This window comes from Falco rusticolus, chromosome 9, assembly GCF_015220075.1.
Source record: "Falco rusticolus isolate bFalRus1 chromosome 9, bFalRus1.pri, whole genome shotgun sequence".
Lineage (NCBI taxonomy): Eukaryota > Metazoa > Chordata > Aves > Falconiformes > Falconidae > Falco > Falco rusticolus.
The window spans coordinates 30,441,141-30,468,650 of NC_051195.1; the positions used below are offsets into that span (position 1 = coordinate 30,441,141).

General features: G+C 52.1%; 2 protein-coding genes and 1 long non-coding RNA gene across 8 annotated transcripts in view; 2 read left to right on the forward strand and 1 right to left on the reverse strand.

Moving 5' to 3' along the window:
- NT5C2 (5'-nucleotidase, cytosolic II) overlaps nt 1-9,014 on the reverse strand; it is a 63,332-nt gene extending 54,318 nt beyond the window's left edge. For 2 of the 6 annotated variants that reach the window (XM_037400616.1, XM_037400613.1), the window contains exon 1: nt 890-1,314. The gene's annotated coding sequence lies outside the window, so the exon portion shown is untranslated. Of the gene's footprint in view, nt 1-889; nt 1,315-4,243; nt 4,269-8,932 lie in introns of those variants that run through there. The other 4 variants (XM_037400615.1, XM_037400614.1, XM_037400617.1 and 1 more) reach the window with 4 other exon arrangements.
- A 105-nt stretch (nt 9,015-9,119) lies between these two features.
- On the forward strand, nt 9,120-12,881 carry LOC119153774. The gene is made up of 2 exons (XR_005106218.1): nt 9,120-11,613; nt 12,401-12,881. It is a non-coding gene; the product is annotated as an uncharacterized LOC119153774 (long non-coding RNA).
- Nucleotides 12,882-14,953: 2,072 nt separating this feature from the next.
- On the forward strand, nt 14,954-21,631 carry INA (internexin neuronal intermediate filament protein alpha). Its single transcript, XM_037399307.1, has 3 exons — nt 14,954-15,951; nt 19,492-19,616; nt 20,188-21,631. The coding sequence occupies exons 1-3, from the start codon at nt 15,004-15,006 to the stop codon at nt 20,459-20,461; spliced, it is 1,347 nt and encodes a 448-aa protein (XP_037255204.1). The 5' UTR covers nt 14,954-15,003; the 3' UTR covers nt 20,462-21,631.
- The last annotated feature ends 5,879 nt before the right edge of the window (nt 21,632-27,510 follow it).

The window sequence follows — 27,510 nt, forward strand, 5'->3', positions numbered from 1 at the left end:
AGCACAGAGATGAAAAAACAGGGTACATGAAGTCTGTACGTGTTTTGGAGTGCTCTTATTGTGTGAAGTTCCCCTCCCTCTGTGAAAAGAGCACAATTCATTCCTTTTCTGACCCATTTTTTTAATCAGAGGCAAACATAGTAATTATAGTCTGCCCGATTACAAATGAAATTACAAATCTGTCCTTAGGGCACAATAGTGTCCCCACCTAGATGTTATCAGTCTCAAAATCTCATTTAATCTTGACAGATGTGTAGTACCAAGGCACCACTGCAGGAAGCTCTACAAGTAAATTAATTTTACAAGTACTTTCTCCGCAGCATTCCCATGTTCTTCCAAAAGACTGCTAATTCATACAGCATTTCTGAAGCAACCTACATAATTTAATCAAGCAGTAAAATAACTGAACATCTATGATGACTCTGAGCTTTTGCTAAGTCTCTGGCTTCTCTTTGATAACCTGTCTCAGCTTTATCAAGTGATTCCAAAAGCCTACATTATACCGTTTTCCAACTGTGTCAACTTTTTTTCTTCGGAAACTTCTTACTACCCCCTCCAAGCAAAACACAAACCACCAAGTTCATTTGGGGAAAACAAAGTCATCTTTCCACGGTTGCTTCAGTTCACTGTTTTTTAATACGTTAAATCAATCCTGCTGATATAGGAGACTGTTCCCTGGCAGGAGTTGAGGAGGACACACATAGCACTCTGTACTTGTCTCAGCATAGACAGTACTCAGAAGGAGCACACATGAAGTGACAGACCTACTCCATCAGCTGTGACCTGGAAGAAACCTGTCAGCCTGAAGGGTGAGAGAACATTTACAAACAACTAAGACAGCATCATCAGCCAGTCTCTGTTATCCCAAAACCATAGCTGAGTTGCTGACCTGACAATGAACCTTCCCCCTGGCTGGGACTTATCTCTTCAGGGAACCTCAAGGATCTCACCAGTGTAGACTCAAAGACTCATTCAGCAGCACAGTCTTGTGCTCTGTTGCAGATGAGCAAACAGTTTGGAACTCTGTTACAAACCTTTAAAAATGTTTGTCCCAAGCAGAGTAGTACAACAGCCCTGGTTCACTGAGAAGGACTTCTTTTTCAGCATGTTACCTGATCTACTGTAGCCACTAAAAAAAAGCTGACCACACACTCAGCCAGCACAAAGCCTCCTGTGCAGCCACAGAAACGCCTCTTTCTAACTGCTTTCAAAACAGCAATTGAAAAAACTCCCAGCCTGGCTCTGAGCGTCACAATGTGGGAAGACAGTAGCTCTCTGCATGTCCTAACCTTTCCAATATTTGTTCTTGACCTCAGAGCGCACATCGATTTGTGAGGACTGAAAGTGCTTTTTATTACTGTCTTTGTTAATATCTACTTGCTACGTGTCTGCAAAGAAAAATGAGTGGTAGATGAGTAAAACATTGTTAGTTTTTCATCATCCGTTCCCTCCTGATTGCTCAAGTTTAGCAAGCAGAGTTTTTTAGCCTTGGCTCATAAAACTGCTAGTGCAGTATTGCAAGAGAAGTTTAAATGCATGTAAAACAAGAGGTTAAGAACCTACCTAATCTATTATCACATGAAAAAAAATAGGAAAGGTTAGATTACAAATGTGTCAAAAGTCTTAGAAAGTCAACAGCATTACTTCTTAGGATCAGAAGTGAGGAAGTCCCCAAATTATTGCAGGCTACATACAGATATTTAATCAGATCACAGCAAGTAAAGCTTTTTCCAATTTGTATAAAATTTGCTGATAAAATATCACACACATCTGCTGATGATTCCAGCAACGGCATACCCACTCTCTATTAAATCAGCCCATTTCAAAACCACTGTAAGGAGGATACCAATAAACACCAGACCACGTGTGAGATGTTCTGCTCAAGATGTCTACAGTCACCAAGCGGTTAATGGTATGGGCAAGCAAATGCCTTCTAGAGGCTAAATTCATATTATTAACCAGAAAGGACTTAGCAGAAGAACATCTGGTATCCTAGTCACCACTTAGCAGTGACACTTTCAGGTATAGGAAGCATTCTGAAGAATAGAGAAAAGGGGGGTTGTGTCTACTTGAACCACTTAATAGCTTCAGGCAGCAAATGCTCATTTTTATAATTTTTCCGTACCTGAGTTCTGTCTAGCCCTGTCAGCTGCAGCCCTGCTTTTAATTACAGGTGTAAAAGGTCTGCTGACCACTTCTGCCTTCAGAGAGACCCTGTACACCTGTTTGTACATCCCTTTAGGCAATGTTTTATTCACCATTTTTTAACAGTCACGTGGAAATGCAGCATCCCAAAACACTGAAAGACACAAAACAGGCACTGCCTTGCTGACCTGCCCTTAAACATCACTAGTGCACCGACTGATGCTTGCGACATGAAGCGGAAAATGAAATCTGACTCCTGCCTCAGTTTCCAGACAGCAGAACTAACAGATGATTTACCAGTCTGGCTTGCTTCTATGTTAAATTCCTCTTTCCAGCTTCACTCAGCCACTTGTATTCAACGATGGGAATACAGGAACTGAACTGGAAAAGCAGCTTCCAGGGTCAGCCTCAAGCTAACTGGTGCTCAGAACACCTGCAATTTATGTTCAGCTGAACAGTTTTTTCTTTAGGGAATGAACACATCCCGACCTAAAAGCATACAGAGAGAATAACATTATACAATTGGAACTGAACAAGCAACGAAAAAGAAACAACTATGCAGCTATTACGGATATCTGTTCTTAAAAGGTCTCAGTGAATACTGCACAGGGTGCCAGAAAGGACATGATTTAACCAGGACTTGAAGCCCTAAATCTTGCAGCCCTTTCCTGTGACTTCAAAGGCCACTTATGTCTTTGCATAGTCTTGAAATGGAATTGCTTTGTAATATCCAAAAAGGCGACTTGGAGAGATTAGAAAGAAACATTAGAAACACCTTTGCCAACATGTTCAGCTCTTCCTTTGAGGGGGAAAAAAAAAAAAAGGTCTCTCAGCTAAAGATGGAGAATGCAAAAGAAATCAAGATCTACCAAGATTATTTATTTTTAATTGCAACTGGTTCTGTTTATTAACTTTCAAAATTACCTAAGCAGCCTGTCATTTACTAGAACTTATTCTTAGATGTTATTATTGGTAATTGCTGTGTTATGATTACAAAGCACTGGCATAAATCTCACTCAGCACCTCTTTGGGTTTCTGAGGTCAGAATATTCACATGCCCTTCTCTGACCCCATGTTCCTAATTATTCGCCATGCATGCCTGTGTGCAACTCATCACCAACTGTAACAACCCAAACACCAGCTGAATTCAGCTGGTCTGGAGATTTTGGTATGCTTTATGCTAAAGCATTGGTCTGCAGTCTTTTGAATTTACCTTCCTTTCTAGGTTACTTTAGAAGCCAACAAGAAAGTTTCTCTTGTTATGTACTACGCACTACAACTGATGCAAATGCCAAGAGGAGCGTGGTCCAAGTAGTAAAGTATGAGTTGATTCCCACCCACAGCTACCATTCTCCAAAGGAGATGAGGAATACCGATTTCAGCAGCAAACACTGCCTGAACAGCTAAACGCTTCCTCCCAAGCCCAGCACGCCACCGGGATGCAGCTGTTGCTACCGCAGCAGTGCGGGCAGCAGCTCGCACCAGAAAGGGGCAACCCACCCAGAAGGTCCCACAGGCCAGACCTGGCCACCACAACTGCCAAAGCTGGACCACCCCAGCTGGAAAGTATTTTGGGGAAGTGTACCTTCCTGCAGGGTTCAGCGAGAATTTGCTTCCTGAAAATCTAGCAAGAATGTATCTGGGTTTACGTATTATGCCAATGTTAACAGGCAGAACTACAAGGCCTGGGTCAAAGCCAGCTAATCCAAAGGCCTGTTCTTAAGTAAACAGTGGAAAACCACTTTACTTCAGAGCCTCCCACAGAAACCCGTACAGGAAATCTCTGTTTTACCCTTTCCTCTGAACCAATTGTGCCAAGCAAGGTTAAATGATAATCTTGTAGTAAGCGTATATGCAAAATAGTAAGCTTTGTTTGAAAATATCTGGAATGCAGCTGGGAGCTGTGAATACTCTGTATCTAAATTAAGCTCAGTTTGGATCATATTATGACTTCAATGACTTGTTTTTAAATAAATCGCTTGTGGTGAAAAGAACCAGAGTGGTAGTTTTGGAGACAGCAACTCTTATTTACAGGACAAGTAGAACACAAGCAGTTCCAGAGTACATTGTGCCCACAGATCTGTTTCTACTAACTTACTTCACTTTGGAGCCACCTTCAAATCTCAAAAGAATCACATCTCCTTGGGCCTCCCTTTCTTCTTCCATCCACCTACAGAAGTTCTGCCCACACATCCTTTAATTTAAAAAGATAAAACAACAGGTTGCTCCTGTCCCGGCATAATTTCTATAGGTATCTCACTACTGTGACTCCTGCTCTCCACATTTAAACAGGCTCACACCTTTGCAGAATTTGAAGCAGTTTTATCTGGTATGATGCACTTGGTAAGAAGCCACTTGTTTTCATGTTTACATGTCGAGAGAAGGTAGCATGCAGATAATCACAGTGGCATTTCCAACCTCCCCAGTTTAGTCAGAACTTTGTCTCTAACGAAACTACCAAAAAAGGGCTGGCTGTGCTGGTAAATCTCACAGCAGGTATTCATGCCCAGAGGGTGGTAAACTAAGGTCACCAGCAAGCAACAAGTTTAGCCTCTAGCATCCTGTACCAGACTTGAAAAAGGGATAGGACTAAGAGGGCTGGCACTCAGCCATTCACTACTCTTAAATTTGGCAGCCCAACTGTCCAGGAAGTAAAAGCAAATCTGCTTTTGACCTTACAGTAAGGTGCACGCTGTCACACAGTCAGGTAGTATTTAAGATTCGACACAGACTGCTGTGGTTTTTTTGAGCTGAATTGCTCAGGCCCCCTTGATCTCATGCTGTCATATAAAAAATCAGTTTCTTCTAATATAGTTTCATACAGGCAGGTCTCCAAAGCACCCCTTTAGCCCTGCAAACACATGCATGAGACATAATGACTATGCTTATGTAGGCAGGTTTAGATTATCAGTTGCATACAGTGGCTACCTTGAATACCTACGCAATTTTTTCCAGATGTTGCTTAAGGTCTATTTACCCTACGTGAAGTTCTATTTATTGTACATGCTGGACTCTCTCTGTGGTTGTGTTAAGAAAGCAGACTCATATTATACATGCTCTCTATGTAGAGTACACAGTCCAAGGTTTTAGGAACCATTCCAGTTAAGGAGTCACAATGACTAAAAAGCAAAACACAGCTCACTGCTACGAGCATCATAACCATGACACATAAAAATAATTTCTTTAGTAGCAAAACCCAGACGTTTTAGAATAGGAAATATTTATATGAATGTGCACTTTGAAGATACTCAAAGAATAAGATATGCTTCAGCAGAGAACAGCCAACTTTTGAAGACTCAAAGACTGTGGCCATTTCAAATACCATTTCAAATTATATTCATGCTGCTGACACTATAAATAAAATTTAAAAAGTAGATGCAGTACAGACAATAAGTGAAGAATTCCCACGCGCTGACTTGGTAACATATCTCATCCCAAACACATCCCGAAGAGCAAGACAAGGCTTCCACTCCCAGGCACATTCTGTTCAGTTTTCTGTCCTATTATTCTCACTGCTAAAGAAGCCACAGCTGTTTTATATCAGGACACCCAGTGTTCATGAGCCACCCCGAGGCAAGGACATGGCATAGAGCAGGCACTGCGAGCTCATCCCAAGGTACATCACTCAGGCTGTCCTCTGCTGACATATAGCACTGTCCTCAGTTTCCCTCGGAGTAGAGCTGAAGTGCCTTGCTCTCTTCATGGGTTTACGCTGGATGGCATAGAGTATTTCTTATCCTGAGGCAATTAGTTACTGAGGTGTTCTTTCACAGGAGTGAAGACAAGGCATGGCCCTGCCAAACAGCAAGCCAGTTCCTATGACAACTTTCCACTGCAGCCTGGCTGGAGACCATTAATTCACCTTCCCCAGGCCAAGCAGCTTCTACGTGGTAATGTTATTTGGTTCATCACAGACCTCTGTAGGATTTTCACCAGTGGCCAAGCAACGGCAGGTTGCATGGTACTGAACCACCCAGATGCCACAGCACTCCCCAATTTCAAATTCCTACAAAAGAATGGGTTCGCTGAATGTGACTGCGTGACCCTGCTTCTGTCTCTTGGCCAGGATTTTCAGGGCAGAGCTGCAGTCGGCCTTTCTTCCTGCATCTCCTTGCAAGTCAGTATCTACAATTTCTGTAGGATTCAAAGGTTGCAGATCATCTCAGTTTGTCCTGGAGCACCACAATCCTACTCTGCAGCCAGCCCGGGGCCCTCCCCAGATAACAGCTCGTGCTGCAAGCTAACTAATCATCTGTCAGTTTTAACCGAAGCATTATTTTATTAAGATGAACTGCAAATAACAGGTATGATGTGAGCAAATAAAACTATCTGCTTTTTCAATAAGCATCAGTTAAACATCGTATTCTAATAACTTGCTTCCCTTTTACTTTGGACACAAAAATACTATACTAGTGTATTTTTAAAGGAAATAAAACACGCCTTTCAATGTTTCCTTGAAGAGTACAATACCACAGCATTTACCAGTAAACACTACACAAAGGTTTCTATTTTTTCAAAAACAATCATTCCCCTGGAAATTAAAAAAAAGTCTAGGATAAATATTTCTAGTGGTTAAAGGAAGGGTCTGTCAACTTTCAATTCAAGCTATATTAGGAATCAAATATGACATGGAGTAACAATTCAAGGGGGATTTATTATTATTACTATAATAATAATAGTAATAACAATATTATTTAATAATAATAATAATAATGCCTACAAACTGGAAATTTGCCTGGGAAAATTTCAGCTTGCATCTGATTTTTGCTAGCGTATATCCTAGAAACAGTGTATAACACTAATGCTACCAATGCAAATATACTAACAGGCTGTTAATTTCAAACCTCAGCTGAAAACATTTCTCCCATTCTTACAGTTTTTCTCCCCATTTATCTCCGCAATTGTACTTAATTCAATGGAGCATTTTAAATGTAATTCAGTGGCGCATTTTGCCATACAATTTGTTTGAATGACACTATACAGAGTAAAGGTTGTATTGTACTATATAATGAAACTACGTCTATGCTTGAACAAACTCCAACTGCTGTTAATCAAACCAGCAAGTTCCTGAATGATCTTTTGGACTCTGGACTAATGGCAATAGACTATTTTAAACAGCAGTTCTACTCTAAAATATGTTTAGGTTGACACAGGCTGACAAGGACTGTGACAGACTTCCAGAGCTAAGCTGATCGGTTTGCAAGTAAAGCACCAGGGTTTTTCCCTCACTGCTAGAACTACAAATTCAGCATGCGAACCGAAGATCAAAACGTAGTTTTGAGTTTCGTTTCTGGTTTTCAATAAAACCATGTAGGACCTAAAAGGACCTGAAAATCTGAAGATTAACTAGTGACCAGCTGGTATATGGATTAACACAATATATTTCAGTCAGTGCCAGGATATTGTTCTACACTGACACAGGGAACCATGTGGATAGGTAAGGGTGAGACGTTTCTAAGTGACTACTTAGAAAGCATTTTGCAGTCTTTGAGGTTCAAATGATAAGTCTTCCAGAGCTAAAAAAAAAAAATTAATCTTTTAAAACATAACTGGTTATGCTTTGGGAGGAATGTTCTCAGGACCACGTCAAAGAAGATCCTTAGTATCCAGCTTGGCAGCCTTTAGAAACACTACCATGGGAATAAACTCGAGGGTTTCATAATCTCAGTTAGTTCCAGGAATTTTTAAAACTGCCTGTGCTACAAGAAACAGTACTGCCCTATTAAGTCATCTAGTCTATCAGAAACCGGTGTGGGCTTGTTTCCGCCATACATTTTGCAACATCATTTTTGGCACAAAAGGGGGGATTAAAAACAAAAAAGCATAAGCAAAACGTAAGCAAAGCAGTTTTGCGCTGGCTTTTTTAGTTTATTTGGTGCCTCGCTCCTGGCTTTAGGTTATCAGCTCGAGCCTCATACCGCCGGACTGCCAAGAGCAACTCAAACGGAACAGAGCGGTGACAATGAACCCTCGCCCTGATGCAAGGCTGTCCGGGAAGCGCTCTGCCCGGAGCCGGGACCGGGCTCGTTTTCCCCAGCGAAGAGGATCGATGGCCTCCGCCCAGGTCTCCGCCGGGGTGGCGGCTACCGCGGGGGTAGGCTGCGGGCTGGAAGGCGCCGCCGGGACCCTCCGGCCCACGTGGGGCGGAAGGCGGAAACGCACCCGGCGGTGCCGGCCCCGGCCCCGGCCCCAGCCCCCCCCCGAGCGCCTGCCCCGGGGCACCGGCTCCTCACGCCGCGCCTCGGCCGGCTGGCAGGGACAGCGCTCCCCGGCCGGGCCGCCCTGCCCCGGGGAGCGGGCAGCTCCGGGGCGCCCCCCGCCGGGCGGGGGCAGCCTGCGGCGGGGAGCGGGCAGCCCGGCGCCCTGCCTGGGGGCGCGGGGGGTCACCCGCCGGGGACGGGAGAGGGGCCCCGTACGGGACAGGCTGAGGTAACCGCGGGGCCGCCCTGCCTGGGACGGCGCGGGGAGGCAGCGGCGGCCGGGCACGGGAGAGGGGCGGCCGGGCGCGCGGGGAGCGGCCCCCGTCGGCATGCCCCCGCCGGCATCCCCTCACCGGCAGGAGGGGAAGTGCCGCCGGCGGGCACCGGGCTCCGCTCGCTGCCCCTCCCCGCCTCAGCCCCGGCCGCCGCGGCGGACGGAGCCCCCCCTCCCCGGGGCGCGCGCCTGAGGGGAGCGGGGAGGGGGCGCTCCCCCCAACGGTCCCCCTCAACGGTCCCCGCCACGCGCCCGGCGCGCGCACGCGCACCCGCACGCGCGCACTGCCCCCGCGCGCCCGGGCCGCTCTCACCTCCTGCCGCGCTCGGAAGAACTCCCCGCACACTGCCGCAGCGCCGAGGCGGCCGCACTGCGCAGGCGCCGCCCGCGGCCCGCCCCTCCCGGCGGCAGGGACCGGGGAGAGTGTGCGAGCCCGGCGCTCGGCCGCAGAGCGGCCGCGGCAGGGAGCGGCGGCAATGTGCCAACCCGCGGAACGGCCGCACGAAGCCTCAGCGGCCCCCCCCGGGGCCCGCCGTCCCTCCGGCCAAAACCGCCGGGGCTGCACCCCGGGCCCTGCCCTCCCGGCCTTGCGCCTCCCCGGCCCTGCCCTCCCGCCTGCCTGAGCCCCCCCGGTTCTGTCGGCTGGCCTCAGTGCCGTGCAGGCTGAAGGAGGCAAAGCTTTGGTTACAACAATGCATGAATTGTTTGATTTTGGGGGAAGCGCGTCTGCGGCGCGGGCTGGGGTTCGGGGGTTCGGGGTGCACCCCATTCGCTGGGAGAAGGGTGGCGAGGAGGTCCGAGGAGTGGGTGGCACAGGGGTGATGGCTGGGGGCTTGGGGGACACCAGCCGCAGCGGCAGGAGGAGGGGGGTCCTGCCTGCCTGTCCCGAGCAAAGGTCTACAGCCACCAGTGAGCAGGAGCCTGCGGCCCTCATGTCTGCAGGCATGGCGGCCCGGGCTGGAAAGCTTCAGGGGATGGTTGTGCAAAGCCAAAACACTGCTGTTCCCAACTGTACCACGCTGGGCCAGCACCGCCCCAAAAAGTGCCAGGCAAAACCAACCCTTCCCGGCAAAATGAACCTCCTTTTTTCTGCCCATTTCTCCTGATCTTGGAGGGCTGGAAACGGCCGCAGCCCCCGTGGGGTCCTGGCCACCTCGGGGTGGTGCCACCAGCAACGAGAGTGGCCGCCGTCCACCTGCCACAGCTCATCCCTGGGCCGGGTGGCTGCCAAACCGCCAGCACCCGGGTCCGGCCTCCCTTCCCGTGCCTCGGCAGTGGCCAGAGGCTGGGAATGCCTCCCCTCCTCGGGCAGTGGCCTTTCTGGCCCCTCTGCCACAGTCCTTCCTTTGTCTCCCCAAGGATGCTTCCCTCGGCTTTCCCTATTGCCCTCTGCTCTGCTCTGGGCAATGAGGCACTGGAACCACCCTCCACGGCACAGGGACATGCCATCAGACAGGGCTTTGCCAGCCCAGGCACATGTGGCCCATGTGGCCTTGCTCCATCACCTTGCCAAGGGGAAGCACCCAGCAGCACCAGTCTTTAAAACACACCATTAGTTCTGGCCAAAGCAAAGCCCATTTTCAGCGCCGAGCTCAGCCTGCACGTCCCAATATCACAGCACCTACGCCGGGCATCCAAGCAAGGAGTTTCACTTGGAGATGCATCCACTTGTATCTGGGAGCTCGTTTCCATGTACCTTCATGTCAGGGTCCTGACTGTCTGCATGCCTGTGCACCTTCCCAACACAACCCCAGAAGGTGCACTGAAACCAACAAGGATGACTAGAAGTGTGAAACAGCTTTTCTTTGAAGGAAAACTCAATAGACAAAAATCCTTCAGCCTAGGAAAGAGATTGAGGGGGGTGAGGCAGAGACCTGCAAAATCCTGCATGGGGAGGTGGGGGGGAGATCCATGTCCAGCATTTCCACTGTGTTCCACAAGCCAGGGGCATGGAATGAAATTAGCTTGGCAGCGGCTCTGACCTGCAAACAAAGATGATGTTTTCTCATACAGTACATTATCAGACTGTGGATTGCAGAGCACAGTGGCATCCAGGACGTGAACTTGCACTGATTAGATAAGGGCCAGCTAACAGAGCGATGTGACTGCTGAGCAGGTGGGCCAGAGCCACAGACAGCCTGAACCACAGAAGTTATACCAGGGAAGCACAAATCTGTCACAGTCAGAAACAAACCCCTGAGTTAGAGGAATCCAGTACAGCCATTTTGCTATTTTTGTTAGTGTTTTTGTGTGTGTGCAATTCAGCAAATATATCCTTCTTTATATGTGTTTATCACATATGTTTTCTCCCTCATTTTGCTGCCTTTACCCCCACAGCTCTCCCTCCTGCAGGGGGTCAGACCCACCTGTGCTGCAGATCTGGCAGCAGCCCCACGGGAGACACTTGGATCTGTCTTTTTCCCACTGCCGGCAGGTATTTCCCTCTTATGCAGCTTCTGTGGTGAAGCCGGGTGGTGAAACACCTACCCAGAACATTAGTCTAATGGGGTGTGCTGGAAATGGGCCAGAAGGTGTGTATCCCATTGCTGTGTGCGCGTGGCTCAGAGGACGGCTTTTTCCTCTGAATCACAAGCCTGGACAGATTGCAGCTCGGGAGGTAAATTGTTTAATGAGTCTTGTCAGCAGGCAGCTGCTGTACAGAAAGGATCATGGAGTTTTAAGGAGTAGTCCTGCTGTCTCACACACAAAGGCTTGATTTTTGAAGCAACTGTGAGGTATGGAATGGTCCTGCGCAATTTAATCCCTGATACAACCCACTGGGGTTCAGTAGTGTACAAATCTTGGCTATGGGACCATTCCTCTTTGCTTTTTCTCTCTGTTTTCTAGCCTTATAAAGTTTCTCCTGACGCTGTGTGTGTGTGTCCCAACAGAGATCCATGTGCTACTCAGGCATCAAGGTTTCCTGAGGCTGACAGCCCAGACACAGCCCTGGTTTCAGTTTGTGCCCACTTCCAGCTTTCCATCTCATTTCAGGTCTGACAGCTTGTCTCCAGCCTCTGGCCTTAGAATGTAATGTAATGGGATGGGGTGTGATGGGATGGGGTGGGATGGGATGGAATGGAATAGAATGGAGTGGAATGGAATGGAATGGAATGGAATGGAATGGAATGGAATGGAATGGAATGGAATGGAATGGAATGGAATGGAATAGAATAGAATAGAATAGAATAGAATAGAATAGAATAGAATAGAATAGAATAGAATAGAATAGAATAGAATAGAATAGAATAGAATAGAATAGAATAGAATAGAATAGAATAGAATAGAATAGAATAGAATAGAATAGAATAGAATTGAATTTAATTGAATTTAATTGAATTTAATTGAATTTAATTGAATTTGGGGAAATTGGGGAATTTGGGTCTGGGTCTTTCAAGGACTTCACTCCAGTCTGCTGGGACATGGCTCTCTTCTCCAGAGTGCAGCTGCACTGCAGCTTTCCCTTTCACTGGGAGGGCTGTACAGCTCTCAGGTTTGTTGGCCAAGGCAGGCCCCAAGAGTTGGGTCAGGAGCTCAAGGGGTTTGCAAGGGAATTGCATTTGGGTGCCAGCTACCTGAGGTGGGGGTCCTGCTGCAGCTGCCTGGAACATGGGAGCACCCCCAGAACTGGCAATTCATGCTGGGGTGGATCCCAAGATCTTGGCCACCCTTTGCTCCTCTGAAAGAAGCAGCCTTCCAGCAAGCTGGAGCCACATCCTTGCTCTGCAGAACACCAGCACTTACCATCGTTTATTGACTCCAACTCCTTGTGCTCTTTCAGCTACAAGGTCCTAGCAGTCACACCAGCTGGCTCAGGTCCCACCTGTTCACGCAGTCTCCTCCTGTCTGTGTAGAAAGACTCCAGAACACCTCAACCTATTGGGAGGCAATGGAATTCAATCCCAGGCTCTTTACTCATGGACCTCAGCAGTCCCTGCAGACGCCCTTGCATTTCTTCTGCTGGAGGAGGTTGTGACACTCCTAGTGCCCCTGTTTGACTACATATGTACAGCAATGCTCACACAGCACAAGTGAGGAGGCCAGGGTAAGCTGCATTCCACATTTCCAAGACAAAAGAGAACCAGAGAAGCCTCTATCATCAGTAAGAAGCATCAGAGCAAAGTCATCAAAACAATGCCACACACATAACTAAGGAGAGCTGGAAACTTCTCAGTTATCTGATCAGTTATTTCCAGTAGCAGAAACCTGACTTAGGATCCTGTAATGCAAAGCAACAGATATCGAGGAAGTGGTAAAACATGCTTGTGTGTGAGGAGTAATGTGAAAGACCTGAAAAAAAACCCAGACCAAGGAGGGGATTTCTGCATCAGCAGTGTGAGCCAGGCAGCCCGGGCCAGGCATCGCGCCCCAGGGCCAGGGTGTCTGGGAGCCCCAGCCTGCTCTGCCATTGAAACACAAGCTGCTTGAGTGATCTAAGTGTTGTAACCTCACCATCCCTGACCTAAAATGAGCTTCAGAAAAACTGAGTTCTTCCAGGAAAACTACCTGCAAGTAGGCTGGAGTCCTGGAAAAACCAGGCACAAGCCAGGTCTCTCACCCAAGTGTGCACATAGCTCATCTCTTCCCTCTGTCCGCAATGACCAACACTCCTCACTCCTCCTATGCCTGGTGGGACAGATAATATGGGACTAAGGTGGGGCATACACATGTGTGTGTTGATCCTGTCTCAAATTCCTGACTGCATGCGTAGGACCAGACTGCTCCTGCAGTGTGGGGCAGTGCTCTGCTAGGGCTGGGCTCACCTTACTCCCAAGTGAAAGGGATGTTTTCCCCATGGAAATGCCATTCCCCCAGGGAATTCCCATCCAAGCACGGCTGCAGGGATATGGGGTCCTGTGCACTCCAGCCAGGGTTGCTTCCATGCTTGCAGGGCCTCCTCTGCAGCCACTGTTATGATTAACTTCTGATCCCAAGGAGATGTGAACCCCAGCACCACCTGTCCCCATTTGGCTGGTCCCTTTGAAAAGCCACAGCTTTTTTAGGAGTCACACCTTGCTCCAATGCCAGCCTTGGCTTGCTCGTCCTCCCTGCTCATCTGCTGCACCCCATCATGCTGTCCCCTAGTCACCTGTGAGGAGAAACAAGGACAAGTAAAGGAGTAAAGGAACTGGGCATCAGTGCAGAGGTCAGTGGCAAGAGATGTATAGCAGGAGACAGGATCTGGCTGCACATTTAATCACATTCCTCACATCTGGATCACAGTTTTTTAAGCTGTTTTTCCATGTCACAGCTACATTTTGTGCTGCTGCTCCCAGAGGTCAGACACTTACCACTGGTCTCTTGGCAGGTCGTGCCCAGGGTGCCATGTTCCTGGACAGGGCACTTGTCTTGGAAGGGGGTGTAGGTGTCCCCTTGTTCCCATCAGCTCTGCAGTCCTGGGTTCTCTCAGCAAACCCCTGCCAGTGGGAAGGCCCAGCATGCTTGTGTGGACAGGAGAGAAACTGAAGAGGCTCGTTCAGTTCCTGGCAAACAACCTGGAGGCAAAATCCAAAATCCTCCCCCATGCGTCCCCTGTGGCATACCTGGACTGGCAATGAGACTCTGCCCTGGGCACCCCCTCCTCCAGGCACGTCCCTGCACCCCAACTGTCCACAGCCCCATCCATTGGAGACCCCACACTGCCGTAGGCACCTGCGTCCCCGCCACAGGCGAGGGGCTGGGACCAACCCCCCCCGGACACCTTCACCCCAGGCGTGGGCACACAGCACGGGTTCATTTTAGCATCAGTGGGGACGGCTGGGGATACCCCCAGGAGGAGCGATTTGTGTGTGCATGTCTGTGCAACTGTGTGCCTGCCTGCCTTTTTGTCTCTGTGTGTCTGCCTGACTCTGTCTCTCCACCTGCCCATTTCTGCCTGCTTCCTTCTGCCTGCCTGCCTCTCCTCGCCTGTGCATCTGTCTGCGTGAGCATCTGCACCTCTCTGCACGGCTGCTCGTCCCTTTGTCCGTCTGGCTCTGAGCATCTCTATGTGTGTGTCTCACTGTGCATGTCCTTGCCTGTGCGCCCGTCTGTCTCGGTGTGCGTGTGACCTTGTCCACCTGCCCGTGTGCGTCCGTGTGCGTGTCCGTCCGTCCCCACATGCAGACGCATCCCCCTGTCCCGCCCCGCGCCCCGCCCGCCGCCGCAGACCTTCAGCACCGCGGCGCACGGACAGCTCCCGCCGCCGCCTGCCGCGCCGGCCCGGGGGCCCGCGCTCCGCACCGCGCTCCGCACCGCCCCGCACCGCCCCGCACCGCTCCGCACCGCTCCGCACCGAACCGCCCCGCCCGAGCGCCACGCCCCGCGCCCGCTCCGCACCGCGCAGAGCCCCGCCCCGCCGTACATAAGAGCCGCCGCTGCCGCCGCCGGTCCCGCTCCGCCGCCATGAACTACAGCGCGGAGCCGGCCGCGCTGGCCGCCTCCTACCGCCACCTCTTCGCGGAGGCCCCGCGGCGCTCCGAGGGGGCGGCGGGCCGGCGGGCGCGCCCGGGCGCGGAGCCGGGGCCGGGGCGGGAGCGCAGCGCCGAGCCGCGGCGGACGAGGGCCAGCGAGAAGGAGCAGCTGCAGGGCCTCAACGAGCGCTTCGCCGGCTACATCGAGCGGGTGCGGGCGCTGGAGGAGCGGAACCGGGCGCTGGCGGCGGAGCTGGCTGCGCTGCGGCAGCGGTCGGCCGAGCCGCGCCGGCTGGGCCAGTTGCTGGGCGGGGAGCTGCGCGCCCTGCGCGCCCGCCTGGAGGAGGCGCACGGCGAGCGGGCGCAGGCAGCGCTGGAGCGGGCGCGCCTGGCCGAGGAGACGCAGCGGCTGCGGGCGCGCTGCGAGGAGGAGGCGCGGGGCCGCGCCGAGGCGGAGCAGGCGCTGCGCTCCCGGCAGCAGGCGGCCGAGGGGGCCGCCCGCGCCCGCGCCGACCTGGAGCGGCGGGCGGCGGCGCTGCGGGAGGAGCTGGCGGCGCTGCGCAGCGCCCACGCCGAGCAGCTGGCGCAGCTGGGCGCCGCGCTCCGCGCCGCCGCGCCCCCGGCCCCGGCCACGGCCCCGGCGGGGCGGCCCGACCTGGCGGCGGCGCTGCGGGAGCTGCGCGCCCAGTACGAGGCGCTGGCGGCCCGCAACCTGCAGGCGGCCGAGGACTGGTACCGCGCCCGCTGCGCCCGCCTCCACGAGCGGGCGGCTCGCAGCCAGGAGGCCGTCCGCGCCAGCCGCCGGGAGGCCGGCGAGTGCCGCCGCCAGCTCCAGGCCCGCCTGGCGGAGATGGAGAGCCTGCGCGGCGCCCACCAGTCCCTGGAGAGGCAGCTGCAGGAGCTGGAGGAGCGGCACAGCGCCGAGGCCGCCGGCTTGCAGGTGAGCCGGGCGGTGCCGGGAACCGTCCCCATCCCCGCCCCGCGCGGGGTCCCCTGCCCCGGGCAGTGCCGGGCGGCTCCGCTCCCCCCCGTCGCTCGGTGCCCTGCGGCTCCGGGAGTCCTCAGCCCGCGCGGTCTGCCCCGGCGCTCGGCGCCGCCGTCCCAGCCGCCTGCCCCCGCACTGTGCAGCAACCGGGCACCGGCGTCCCACGCGATGGCACCGGCTCTGAGCAGCACCGTCACCTCCGACCCAGCGCTCCCCCTCCCCTGGCCCTGTGCAGCGCTGAGCACCGCCGCTGCACGCAAAACCCTGCAGCGCAGCTCTAGCCTCCGCAGCGGCCCCTCCCACGGCTCGGTGCAGCGCTGGACACCCCCGCTGGGTGCTGCACGGTGCCCCCCCCCCCCCGCTCCCGCACCGTGCTGTCCGCACTGTATGCGACACTCCCCCACGCACACCTCCAGCGCTACACAGCACCAGCCTCCTTTTGCCTTGTGCGGTGCCCACCCGTGCGGGGGCAGTGCCCCCCCAGCACTGCGCAGCGCCAGGCATCCTCCCCGCAGCCTTCCTCCCACTCCGGCACAGGGCAACACATCCTGCCTCACTAGGGCATCGCCTGCTGCCTTCACCCCTTATCCATGGCCAGAGCTCCAGAGGGCAGGTTTTCTGGGGGACAGGCAGGGCCAGGACACTCCCTCCCCACCCCCTTCCCCCATGGGACATCCCCGCACATGGAAGCACTGTTTGGGGCATCGCCCCATCCCTGCCCTGTCCCTTAAGGGTCAGCTCCAAAACTGCCCACACAGTCCTTGACGTCGTGAGGCAATTCCTCGAAGCTGTCTGCCCAGGCTTGGCCCCTTGCCCTGTGGCCTGGCTCTTGGCACCTGCGCTGCAGAAATTTGAGCTCTGCGAACGTTAAGCCTGAATTTGCAGCCAGATCCCAGCATCTTTTATGTCTGTGGAAAGACTCACAAGGGGCAGACGCTGAGCGCTCTGTATCTCTTATTCCTTTACTGCAGTATTACCACATTTTCTTGCTACAGGGAAACGTTCATGATTTTTAATGAAATAAATCCTGAGATTGTTCTGTTACATGGCTATTAAATGATCTGTGGTTTCTAAACCAAGCCGTTCCCTTCTAAATACTGAAACAACTGCCTTGCATTATACCTGAAGGATGCTGTTATTTCACACCCAAGTAATAATGCCATGTCATTTTCAAGGCCACATTTTGCCAGACCCTCTAGAACTTGCGACTGTAGCTCCACGCTGCTTCAATTTTCCTGAATAGTTGAGGACTTCTTCAATAAATGTTGTGGAAATAGGCAACGTGCAATATTTCCTGTAGTGGGTAAAAGGATTACACAGAGTAATCTTCTTAAATAGTCTTGATGTCATGTGAAAAGAGGGATTCTGGAAACAACCTGTCAATTGGGAAGAAAAAAAAATAATGCAACTGGATTAAACAGCACCATAATTGAAATTGCTTTAGCAACAGCACAGCAGCATTTTCCTGCATGGCCCTTAGGATCTGCTTTAAGTGGGGTAATACTTAAGAGTCCTTTGAGCAATGTGCATGTGTAGCAGCTAAACAATTTCCCTAGCTACAACTGGTGGAAAAGGATGGAAGTCTGTTTAAAAAGATAATATTGGTATTGTTCGAGCTTTTAAAATGTTCCTATAGACTGCTAAAGCAGGGGCATGCCTTTATATTTTTAGGCTATCCAGTCATATGCACCAGTATGTGAGAGCTTTCCATTAGGGGATAGATTTGCCATGGTGTGAGGAGGGGGTTTTATTCAACCAGCTGGTAGAGCTGCAGTGTGGAAGAGAGGTACAGGCAAGGTAACAAGGATAACCCATTTTTAAAGAGCATTTTGTTCATGCAGACTGGAGGCAGAGGGAAAGGGGCTGAAGGCAAAGAGGGTCAGAGCAGCAAGAGTGGGGCTGCGCTGGGGTAGGGTCTCCTTCCTGTCACGGCTCCTCGGTGCAGCAGCAGTCTGGCTGCATCAGAGCAGAGGTTTTAATCTGTTGTGCAGCAGGTCAGTGGACAACCTGGGGCTTTTCAGTTGATGCCCCAATGGTCTCCTTGAACCCTTTCCCATTGCCCAATCCCACCTCAGAGCACAGCTCCATGCAGCAATCTTGCTGCAGGAGATGGTCAGGGCAGCACAGGCCAAGGCAGAGACCCCGAGGATGGCCCATAAATGTCCTGCAAGGTGGGATGTGTCCAGCTAACTTGACAGTGACACATGCCCTGCCACATTGCAGGATGAGCTGGCACTGCTTTTCCAAGGAATTTGACTTTGCTTTGCTCAGACTGGGCTCACTGCAGCACAGCTCCCTGCTCCTTGGGCAGCTCCAGGTCTTGCAGCTCACTGTGCCCAAGGAAGAATATACTTGACACAAAGGAAAGGACAGGATGGGAATGAGGATGGGGATGAGGACAGGGACAGGACGGGGATGGTGTGGCAGGACAGAGTTCATTCGCTGGAACAGAAGAGCTGGAAGTAATCACAAAGGCCTGGCTGTGGGAGGGGGTGCGGGAGAGCAGACATTGGCAGTGGCCATTGCAGGGCTTTGCAGGCAGGGATGCACCATCACTTAAATGCAAACTGCTTACTCATTCCTGCTCCAAATCACGCTCCTCCGGTGGCACAGCGGGGTGGCTGGCTGCATGTGGGAGAAAACCAGGCTGCTTAATTTCTGGTGAAAAAAACCCCAGAAGCCACAACAAAAAGGTTACTTCCCTTTGTTAGCAGGAGATCTGGCCTCAGACTCCAGCTAGAGCTGGCTGTAACAGCCATGGCAGGGCAAAGCTTATGGGAAGGATGCTAGAAGGATGTTGCCATCCAGCTGAGCACCCTGGCTCTTGCAGGGCAAGCCCCTCACTCTGTAACCCCCACAGATCCCTGTATTCAGAGCCCCCCACCCTGGGGCTCTGAGCCATTTTCTGAGGAAGGTGTCAGACTTCCCCTCATGGAGCCGGCTCTTCTCTCCTGCCCTGGCAGCACCACCTCTCCTTGCACCACCCAGCTGCGTGTCCCGGCTCCTCTTGAGCCCCTCCAGATGCATACTGCAGCCCTTCTCCAGGCACCTGCTCCAGATGTGGGCTGCTGCAGCACTGGCTGCTCTCACTTGTCCCGCTGAGCCACTGCCCCTGCTTTGACAATGTTTGAGCCCCAAATTTCCCTTCCCTCTGCAGCAATCTGCCTCATCCCTTGTGGGACTGGGGGCTCCACCACTGTGTGCTGTTTGCCCCCACCATGTCTCACAGACCCTGCTGCAGATGGGAAACCATGTAAATCCATCAGTGTTCAAAGCCTCCCCCCACCACACACACTCACAAGGCATGCCCAGTGCTCTGCCTGCTTCTTCATCCCTGTTCACATGAGACATCATGGTCCCAAGCTCCTGGTGGGATATGCCATCATGGACCAGTCGCCCATTACATCTTCCCTGTTTTCATGATGGGCAGAGCAGAAAACCTGTGGGAGAGGCCCCTGCTCCGAAACACAGCCCTGAGCACGCTTGTCTTTGCAGGACACCATCGGGCAGCTGGAAGATGATCTGCGAAACACCAAAAACGAGATGGCTCGGCACTTGAGGGAGTACCAAGACCTGCTTAATGTCAAGATGGCCCTTGATATCGAGATAGCTGCCTACAGGTAATGCTGCTCTCACCCTGCTCTGCCTGGCCACATCCCAAGCCTAGTTTCCTGACCCCACTGGGCTGGGTTATTTTCAAGGGCCCAGAAAATGCCTGGGTACACACTCGAGGAGCAACACCATCATGTTGCTCATCTCCCCTGCATGGACCTGCTGTGCTCCTGCCTGGGGAGCAGCCATGGCTTCATGTCCCCTAGGTGTCCCAGGGGCAGTGTTTTGTAATGGGGACAGCTGGGGTTGGAAACTTGTCTCTCTTGCAGAGTCAAAGTAGATGCATAAGGTGAAGTCCCTCTGGTTCGGGGTTTTATTTTCCTGATGTTTCTGGGGGGAGAGGAGGGAGCCGGTCTCACGTACCCCATATTTCAAGGTGTTCCAAAACTGATTGACCAAAGCATATCATTTTGAATCAGCTTCATGGTGCAGTGTGACCTGAGCCAGTGTCCACCACAGGCTGGTGTGATGGCCTGAAGTGGTTGGACTTGCCCGCAGGTTACAGCATGCCCTCAGGTTTTGCAGATGTTTCACGTGAGATGTCTGAGACTAACCTCTTCCCTTGTGATGTGCTTGCAGGAAGCTGCTGGAGGGAGAGGAGACCCTCTTCAGCATGGGAAGCGTCGGCCTTTCAGCGCCCAATCCCGTCCCCAACCCCACTTACTCCTTCCAGCCAAAAAGCTTTAGTTCCTCTACTCTGTCCTTCAAAGAGGAGGAGCAAGGAGAGGTTATTAAAGTGACCTCTAAAATAACATCCAGAAGGGCTGATATGATTGAGGGTACCATAACCTCTGTCAAGAAAAGAGGGAGATTAAACCTGCATGAAGGAATTGTCACGAATGCAAAAATGTAATGGTCAGGACCCCATCTGTTTTACATTTGAGGGGGAACAGTCTCCACTCGGCCTTTAAATTGCCCTTCCAGGCACAAAGCCGCACTGGACTTACGGGAAGCCCCCCTTAGAAACACACAGCCCCCTGGGGATACCGACCCAGGGCCAGCTTCCTCACAGGTTCTGCCATGCGGAGGCCGAGCTTGGCACATTGCTCCCCTTTAAATGGGGCAGAGGCATGGGCAGGTAGCTATAGGTGCATGTTGGTTGTCGTTGTGGTGGCACAGTGGACTCATAGCACCCACCATCCCTTCCCCCCTCCGCCCGAAGCCGGCGAGGGGGAGCTGGCTGGGACCACTGCTCAGCCAGCTCTCTGGGGAGGGGGGGTGAGGAAAACAACATGTCTACTATAACTATTTTCAAGGCTACAGACCTTCATCTACTATCTAAATCCACGTATAGCTAAACTCTTCCCCACTCAAGCTGTAGCCACCTACTTTTAGTCCCAGAAGCACAGAAATAGCCATACTGGACTGTAACCACACCTGATGTCTGGTCTATGAGCCACTTGCATTTTAAACTATAAGGAATGTTCCTATTTTTTGTCCTGACAACTCTGTCTGGTTTTCAGCAGCATCGGTCCAGCCAGGCACACAGGGCTTGCTAGCAGCGGGCGCAGGGCAAGGGACCGGTGCACAGGAGCTGAAGGCACCACCACGCTGTGGGGTGCAGCACTTCGGTGTTGCTGGCTCCAGAAGGTTGGGGTCTGCAGGGCCCCTCGTTTGGCTGCACAGTTGTCACGTGAAAACCCCACACTCACATTAGCACCATGCCTCAGCCAGTGCTGGGAAGCTGCAGGACTCACGAACACCAGCCCACAAAGCATCCTTGTCTCCGCTCTAACTGTTCCAACGTGTGCCAAATTTGATATAGGATTTACAACCATAGGTTTCCTTCAATGCCTTAAAATTGCCAGCGATCGCTTTTGCAAGAGCCGGAGACTCCGCGTGTGTGTGTGTGTTGCGTGTCAGTGCCCTGGCAAGGTTATCATCACAAGACCTTACTGCCCTCGCGGTGGTGCCAGAGTAGTTCCTGGAACCAGCAAAATGTTTGCTTGCACTCTTTCTTCTTCTATTGTAAGGCACAAGTTAATAATTAAAAAAAAAGACATAGTTATGTGGATCAAACCGAGCTGTTTTGTCTTCTTTGCTGCTGCTTCACCTCGGGAACACATCCTGCAGCCAGTTCGGTCCCCAACAGTCCCTCTGGTCCCCTGCAAAGGGCTTGGTGTTGGGGTGCACCTGCCAAACTCTGCTGCTGGGGCCGCAAGGGAAGGCTGGTCCCACCAACGGCAGTGGAGCGTGTCTGGGTCTCACCCCCAGGTGCCTGTTGTGGTGGCCCTGCTTTGTAGAGGAGTTCATGGCCAGCTGGCTGGGGGAACCAGGTCTCCCACGGCCGAGTGTATCATTTGCCCAGAAAATGGACTCTGAGTCTTTGATTTGCATCACCCCCCTGACACCTCTGTCCCAAGATACCTGCCATTTCTGCTGCACCCTGTCTGCACGCCCAGGGGTTAAAAATAGCCTCTTTGCCTTCACAAGTGAAAATAAAGCAATGTACCCGATAGCAGATGGAAGAAGTGAAGGCATACCCACCTCCCAGGTAAACCCAGCAAAGGTGCCCACAGAGCTGGCGTCACCGGTGCTGGCTTACATTTGGAAGATGCCCATGCTCTGCCCGAGGTGTGCCAGTAGAGGGGCAAACGGGAGGGCAGCGGGGTGCGGAAAGGGCACGGGCAGGCTTCCCACTGGGCGGCCCTGCCGGCGGTATGCTGTCCTATTGCCTTCCTATTCCTGTCTCGTCATGCCACGCCATGGCAGCCTGCATCAGAGCCCCAGGGACACGGTGTGAACCATCACAGGCTTCTCTGCTAGCGCTGCAGGCCAGGAGTAGTGCAGCCACTTCCCTCAACCTGGCCACAGCGATGACCTCAGTGACAATGCCGTGGTGAGCTGCTCGCTGTGGGGTGACGCAGCCCTCGGGAGCAGTCCTGCAGGCGGGCAAGGCAAAGGGCACTTTTTGGAGGCAGGGGAGGGGGCTCAGGGCACGGCTGGGGCCATGCATCCCACCAGGAGCCTCCAGAAACACAATGCAGAGCGACTCAGGCCATCCAGGCAGAGCTTGGAGGAGGGCAGCACCTGCAGAGTTAAGTCCAGGGCACCGGCACATAAAGCAAGGACCAACCAACCTCCAAATAGCTCTCGGCTCAGCTCTCAGTTCAGAAATGCAAACACACAGCAGTTCTTCCGAACCATAGGGGGAATAAAAGGCAGACGTGACTGTGCAGCTAATGTAATGTATTCTGAACCTCAAATACCCCCCAGCACTGCTTGCTTGCTGTCCCTAGAGTCTAAGCAGACTGACCTGTTCTTTGTCTCCAACACAAGCCTCCGTTGGGATTCCCGCTGGCTCAGCCGGCTGGATGCTAGCAATGAAGCTGGGAATTTTACTTCGGCGATACCAATGTGGAGCAGCTGCCGTTGTGGAGGAAGGCAGCAGAGCTGGGGGGAGGACAAGGCGCTGCTTCAGAAAATGGCTGCTTTGCAAGGGCCACCTCCAGAGGTTTCCTGCATCTCTGGAGCTCTGCAGCATTTTGGTGCTGTCTTACGATGTTAAGCTCCAGCGGTGGTAGAGAGGCAGCAGGCAGGGAAAGGACCTGCATGTTTAGGATACACCAGAAATAATTAGGCTGGATTTTAGATCACCTTATAGTTTTGACAGCCCCTCTGCTGGGGTCTGTTCCTGTGATCTTACAGGATCCGAGATGCCAAGCCTTAATTACCCTGATAGCAGCGACTGACCAGCCCTACACATGCTCTCCCATGACTGAGGATGAGCAAGACCCCTTGCCGGAGGGGGACACACCGCTTTCCTGAAGGACAGGGACCAACCACAGGTGCTGTGCAGCAATGGAAGAGCTCCCAAGGCGGGCCAGGGCCACCCCCAGCTCTGCAGCAGCCTCCCAGCTACACATGGCCAGCTTCTGGCCGCAACGCCTGTGCTATGGGACCCTGGCACCCCAGTGCAGATGCAGCCCCTGGGGACAGCTTGCTCCAGGCATTTCCCAGGGCTCAGCCCATTCTGGTTGCAGGATCAGAGAAGGGGCTTCTTAGTGCCAAACTGAAGCACACGGAGCCCCCCCTGCCTGTGGGCCCCAGGTGGCTGCTGCTGCGGGGTGGGAAGGCTGAACCCTTCATCGAACATGTGGGGACACGTGGCACTTTCTTACCCTCCGGGAGGCCCGTGCCCACACACTCCTCATCTTTAGAACAAGGACAGCAGAGAGGGACAGGCCCGGCTGGGCACGTTACCAACAGACCTCCAGCTACCTTCAACCAGGCCTCCTTTTCTATTGCTGTCCCCTCCAGGGTGACTCCTTTCACCTGCCTGCTTATATGCACCAGGCTTCCACAGCGGAGCACTGAGCTGGAACCGGGCAGTAAAGCCTCCTTTGTGGTCCCACCTTTCTTACTGGGTTAAACACCAAGGCTACCAGAAGAAAGGAGAGTCACACTGCAGATGCTTAAAGATTTATACCACTGCAGAACCTCGACCTCCCAGATAAAAGGCAGCCGCATGCACAGGCTGCACCACTAATGACCAGCCTGGCTGAGCACAGCGCTCGGCTGGAGCTCAGGGGGAAAGGGAGAGTTTGCCACCTTTGGGAAAGGCAGCTCTGGAGGACCACAAGGAAGTCATAAGGTTATGTAGGATGAAGGTTAGGGAGATGAAAGCCCAGTTAGAACTCAGGCTGGCCATAAAAATAACAAAAATTGTTTTTACAAATAGACTAGAAACAAAAGGAGGACCAAGGATAATCTGCATCCTTTACTGAATGTGGCGGGGAACATTTGCCACGAAGGATGAGGAAAAGGCTGAGGTACTTAACATGCTCTTTGCCTCAGTCTTTAATAGCAAGAAGAGTTACCTGCAGGGTACTCAGCCCCCTGAGCTGGAAGACAGGGAGCAGAAGCAGAATGAAGCCCCCACAGCCCAGGAGGAGGTGGTTACTGACCTGCTGCTGTGCTCAGATGCGCACAAGTCTGTGGGGCCAGGTGGGATCCACCCGAGGGTACGGAGGGAGCTGGCGGAGGAGCTGGCCAAGCCACTCTCCATCATTTCTCAACAGTCCTGTCAACCCAGAGAGGTCCCAGCAGACTGCAGGTTAGCCAATGGGACACCCATCTACCAGAAAGGTGGGAAGGAGGGTTTGAGGAACTACAGGTCTGTCAACCTGGCCTCGGTGCCGGGGAAGGTTATGGAGCAGATCATCCTGAGCATCATCACACAGCCGAGGGAACTGGGGCTGTTCAGCCTGGCCAGGAGGAGGCTCAGGGGGGACCTTGTTGCTCTCTACAGCTCCCTGACAGGAGGCTGCAGGGGGGTGGGGGTCGGTCTCTTCTCCTAGAAAACAACTGACAGGACAAGAGGAAACAGCCTCAAGTTATGCCAGGGGAGGTTTAGATTGGACATTATGAAAAAAATTTCACTGAAAGGGTGGTCAAGCATTTGAACAGGCTGCCTGGGGAGGTGGTGGAACTGCCATCCCTGGAGGTGTTTAAAAAACATGTAGGTGTGGTGCTTGGTGACATCGTTTAGCAGTGGACTTGGCAGTCCTGGGTTAATGGTTGGACTTGATCTCAAAGGTCTTTTCTGACCTAAATGATTCCATGATTCTATCAGCTCGGGAAGAAGCAGAGAGCGGCCATTTCTCCATGATGCTGCATTGCCTTCATCTTTATGCTGGGGACAACTCCAGCCTCCACACAGGCATGCAAACTTCCACCAGAGAGCTAGCCAGTTGTTTTTTTCCCCTTGATGGAGATTGCTGGCCCACGCACCATGCAGCTGTGGTTTGGGGCTGCCTGGCTCTGCTCATTTCATTGTCACGTGAGATGAGAGATGTCTGGGCAGCCTGGGATGTTGGCTAGGATGGGCCTAGGTCATGCTCCTGCTGCTTTCCAGTGATGGAAGAGTCTTGTTCCTGCTGTGACCCTGGAACCAAGGGTCTGTCAGATCCACTGGAATTTCCTGCAACAATTGTCTGTGCAGAGATGTACAGTTCCTTAAAAACAGAGAGAGACACTGCACACAGAGTTTTGTTAATGATATTTGTCCAGATGCTGGAATTCATTAAAGAGTAAGCCAAAGAAAAACACCCAAATAGTCTCCTTTGGCAGGAATGCAAACATCTTTTCCAGACTGGGGAAGAACCCTGTCATTCAGCAAGAAGGAATCAATAGGCAATTCAGAGTGAAGTCTCTACCAGCACCTTTGGCGGGATCCATCCAGATCTCTTCCTTGCCAGCTCTTAGCACAGAGACCTCCTCAAAGAAGAGAGCATCTTCCCCCAGTGACCGACCCACACAGAGAGCCCTAACACCAGCAGCTTAACAGATGCACCTGAACGATCAAATGTCCACATCTGTGGGGTCTGACTTTAAAGTAAAGTTTATATCAAAATAGCATAAGCGATGCCTGCTCATTCGTGCCAGTCTTCGCAGGCGTGTGGAAGTAAGGATCACTTGGCAAATGCAGCATAACATGCAAACAGGGCACTGCTTGGGGTGGGGCGAGAGAATGCTCATCAGCTCTGTTCTGTCCCAGTAGATTCCAGCTGAAGTAGGGCTACAGAGCTGGGGTCTGCAAGTATGGGGGACGGGGGTGGGGTGGGATATGCACTCCTAGAGCTTGTGCAGGAGTCTTCACCCAAAACCCAGCTAAATTAGAGGAAGGCACCATTCTGTGACAGATGATTATATCCTTGTTAAAGCAGTATGTACTGCAAAGACACTCTGCTGCCCAGAACCAACTGCTCTGTTTGAGCTCGGCTGTCCACCGTAACGCAAAGAACAAGCGCTGTTCACACTAAACATGGACATACCTGCTTAGATGGAAGGGAAATAGCCCAAAAATTTGAGTGCAATTCCAGGAGCCCCAGGCACACATCCACTTGCTGCTTGTAGATCGGAGCAAAGCTCCTGGGGTGCCATGAGCATTAGTACTGGAACAACACAGGCACCAGAATTCAATTTCTCTCATAGTAGGGCCAGCTCAGCTTCTCTGCCTTTGGGCATCTGGCTGCCTGCATCCCAGAGAGCCCGGGAGACATGAGCTCCTGGCTCCCCCGTGCCCAGAGCAGCCCTGAACACCCTGACACACATGTAGTCATTCTCCAAGGTGGCCTACATGCGTAGACCCGAGTGTGGTCTGTAAGAACAGCTGTTTGGAGATGTCATTCAGAAAAGCTGAGGTCAGACTGAAAAACACAGTTTGCAGTGAGGCTTAGAACATCATTAATTTTAAGCAGATTTTCAATGGAAATGCAAAAAATCCCCCCAAGCACCAGACACAAGGCATCTCATTAGCAAATTCCTAGACCAGTGAAGAGGCCTGAGAGCTGTATGAATTAGAATGCCTGGCAGTACTTGAAGCAAGCCAAAATATTCAGGCTAGATTCTTAAGTAAGCAAGGATTAAAGGATGATACCAAGACTGAATGTCCCCTTTACCCCCTAAATCCTTCCCTAGCCATTTTTTGTACTCATCAGCTTAACTTCAACCACATTTAAGAACTGAAGGTCTCAAAGATACCAGACTCCTCCCAGTTTCATGCAAGCAGGTGCCTAGGTGAAATACACTCATTGATTGAAAAGTTGAGCTTCCCTTATCAGACACCAGAAAACCCATTCAGAGGGCAGAGGTTATGAATGCCTCGATACCAAGGCAAGCTTCATTATGGGCTCATTTGCGACCAAAAGACAAAGCTAGCTGTGAAAGCAAAAAACCCCTCCCTAGAATTCTTTTTAAACTGTTCACCAACTACTTGTGACTGATCAAATTCAAGAACTGATGAACAGTATATATGATATGCACTGAATCCTTTGGTTGAATTTCTCCACAGATAACTAAGTAAATCCACAATCCACTCGCAGCTGGTACAACCTGCAACACAACAAATTTCAGCCCAGGTGTTTAAAATTTTGCCAAGTGATAAGCAAGTAAGAGTAG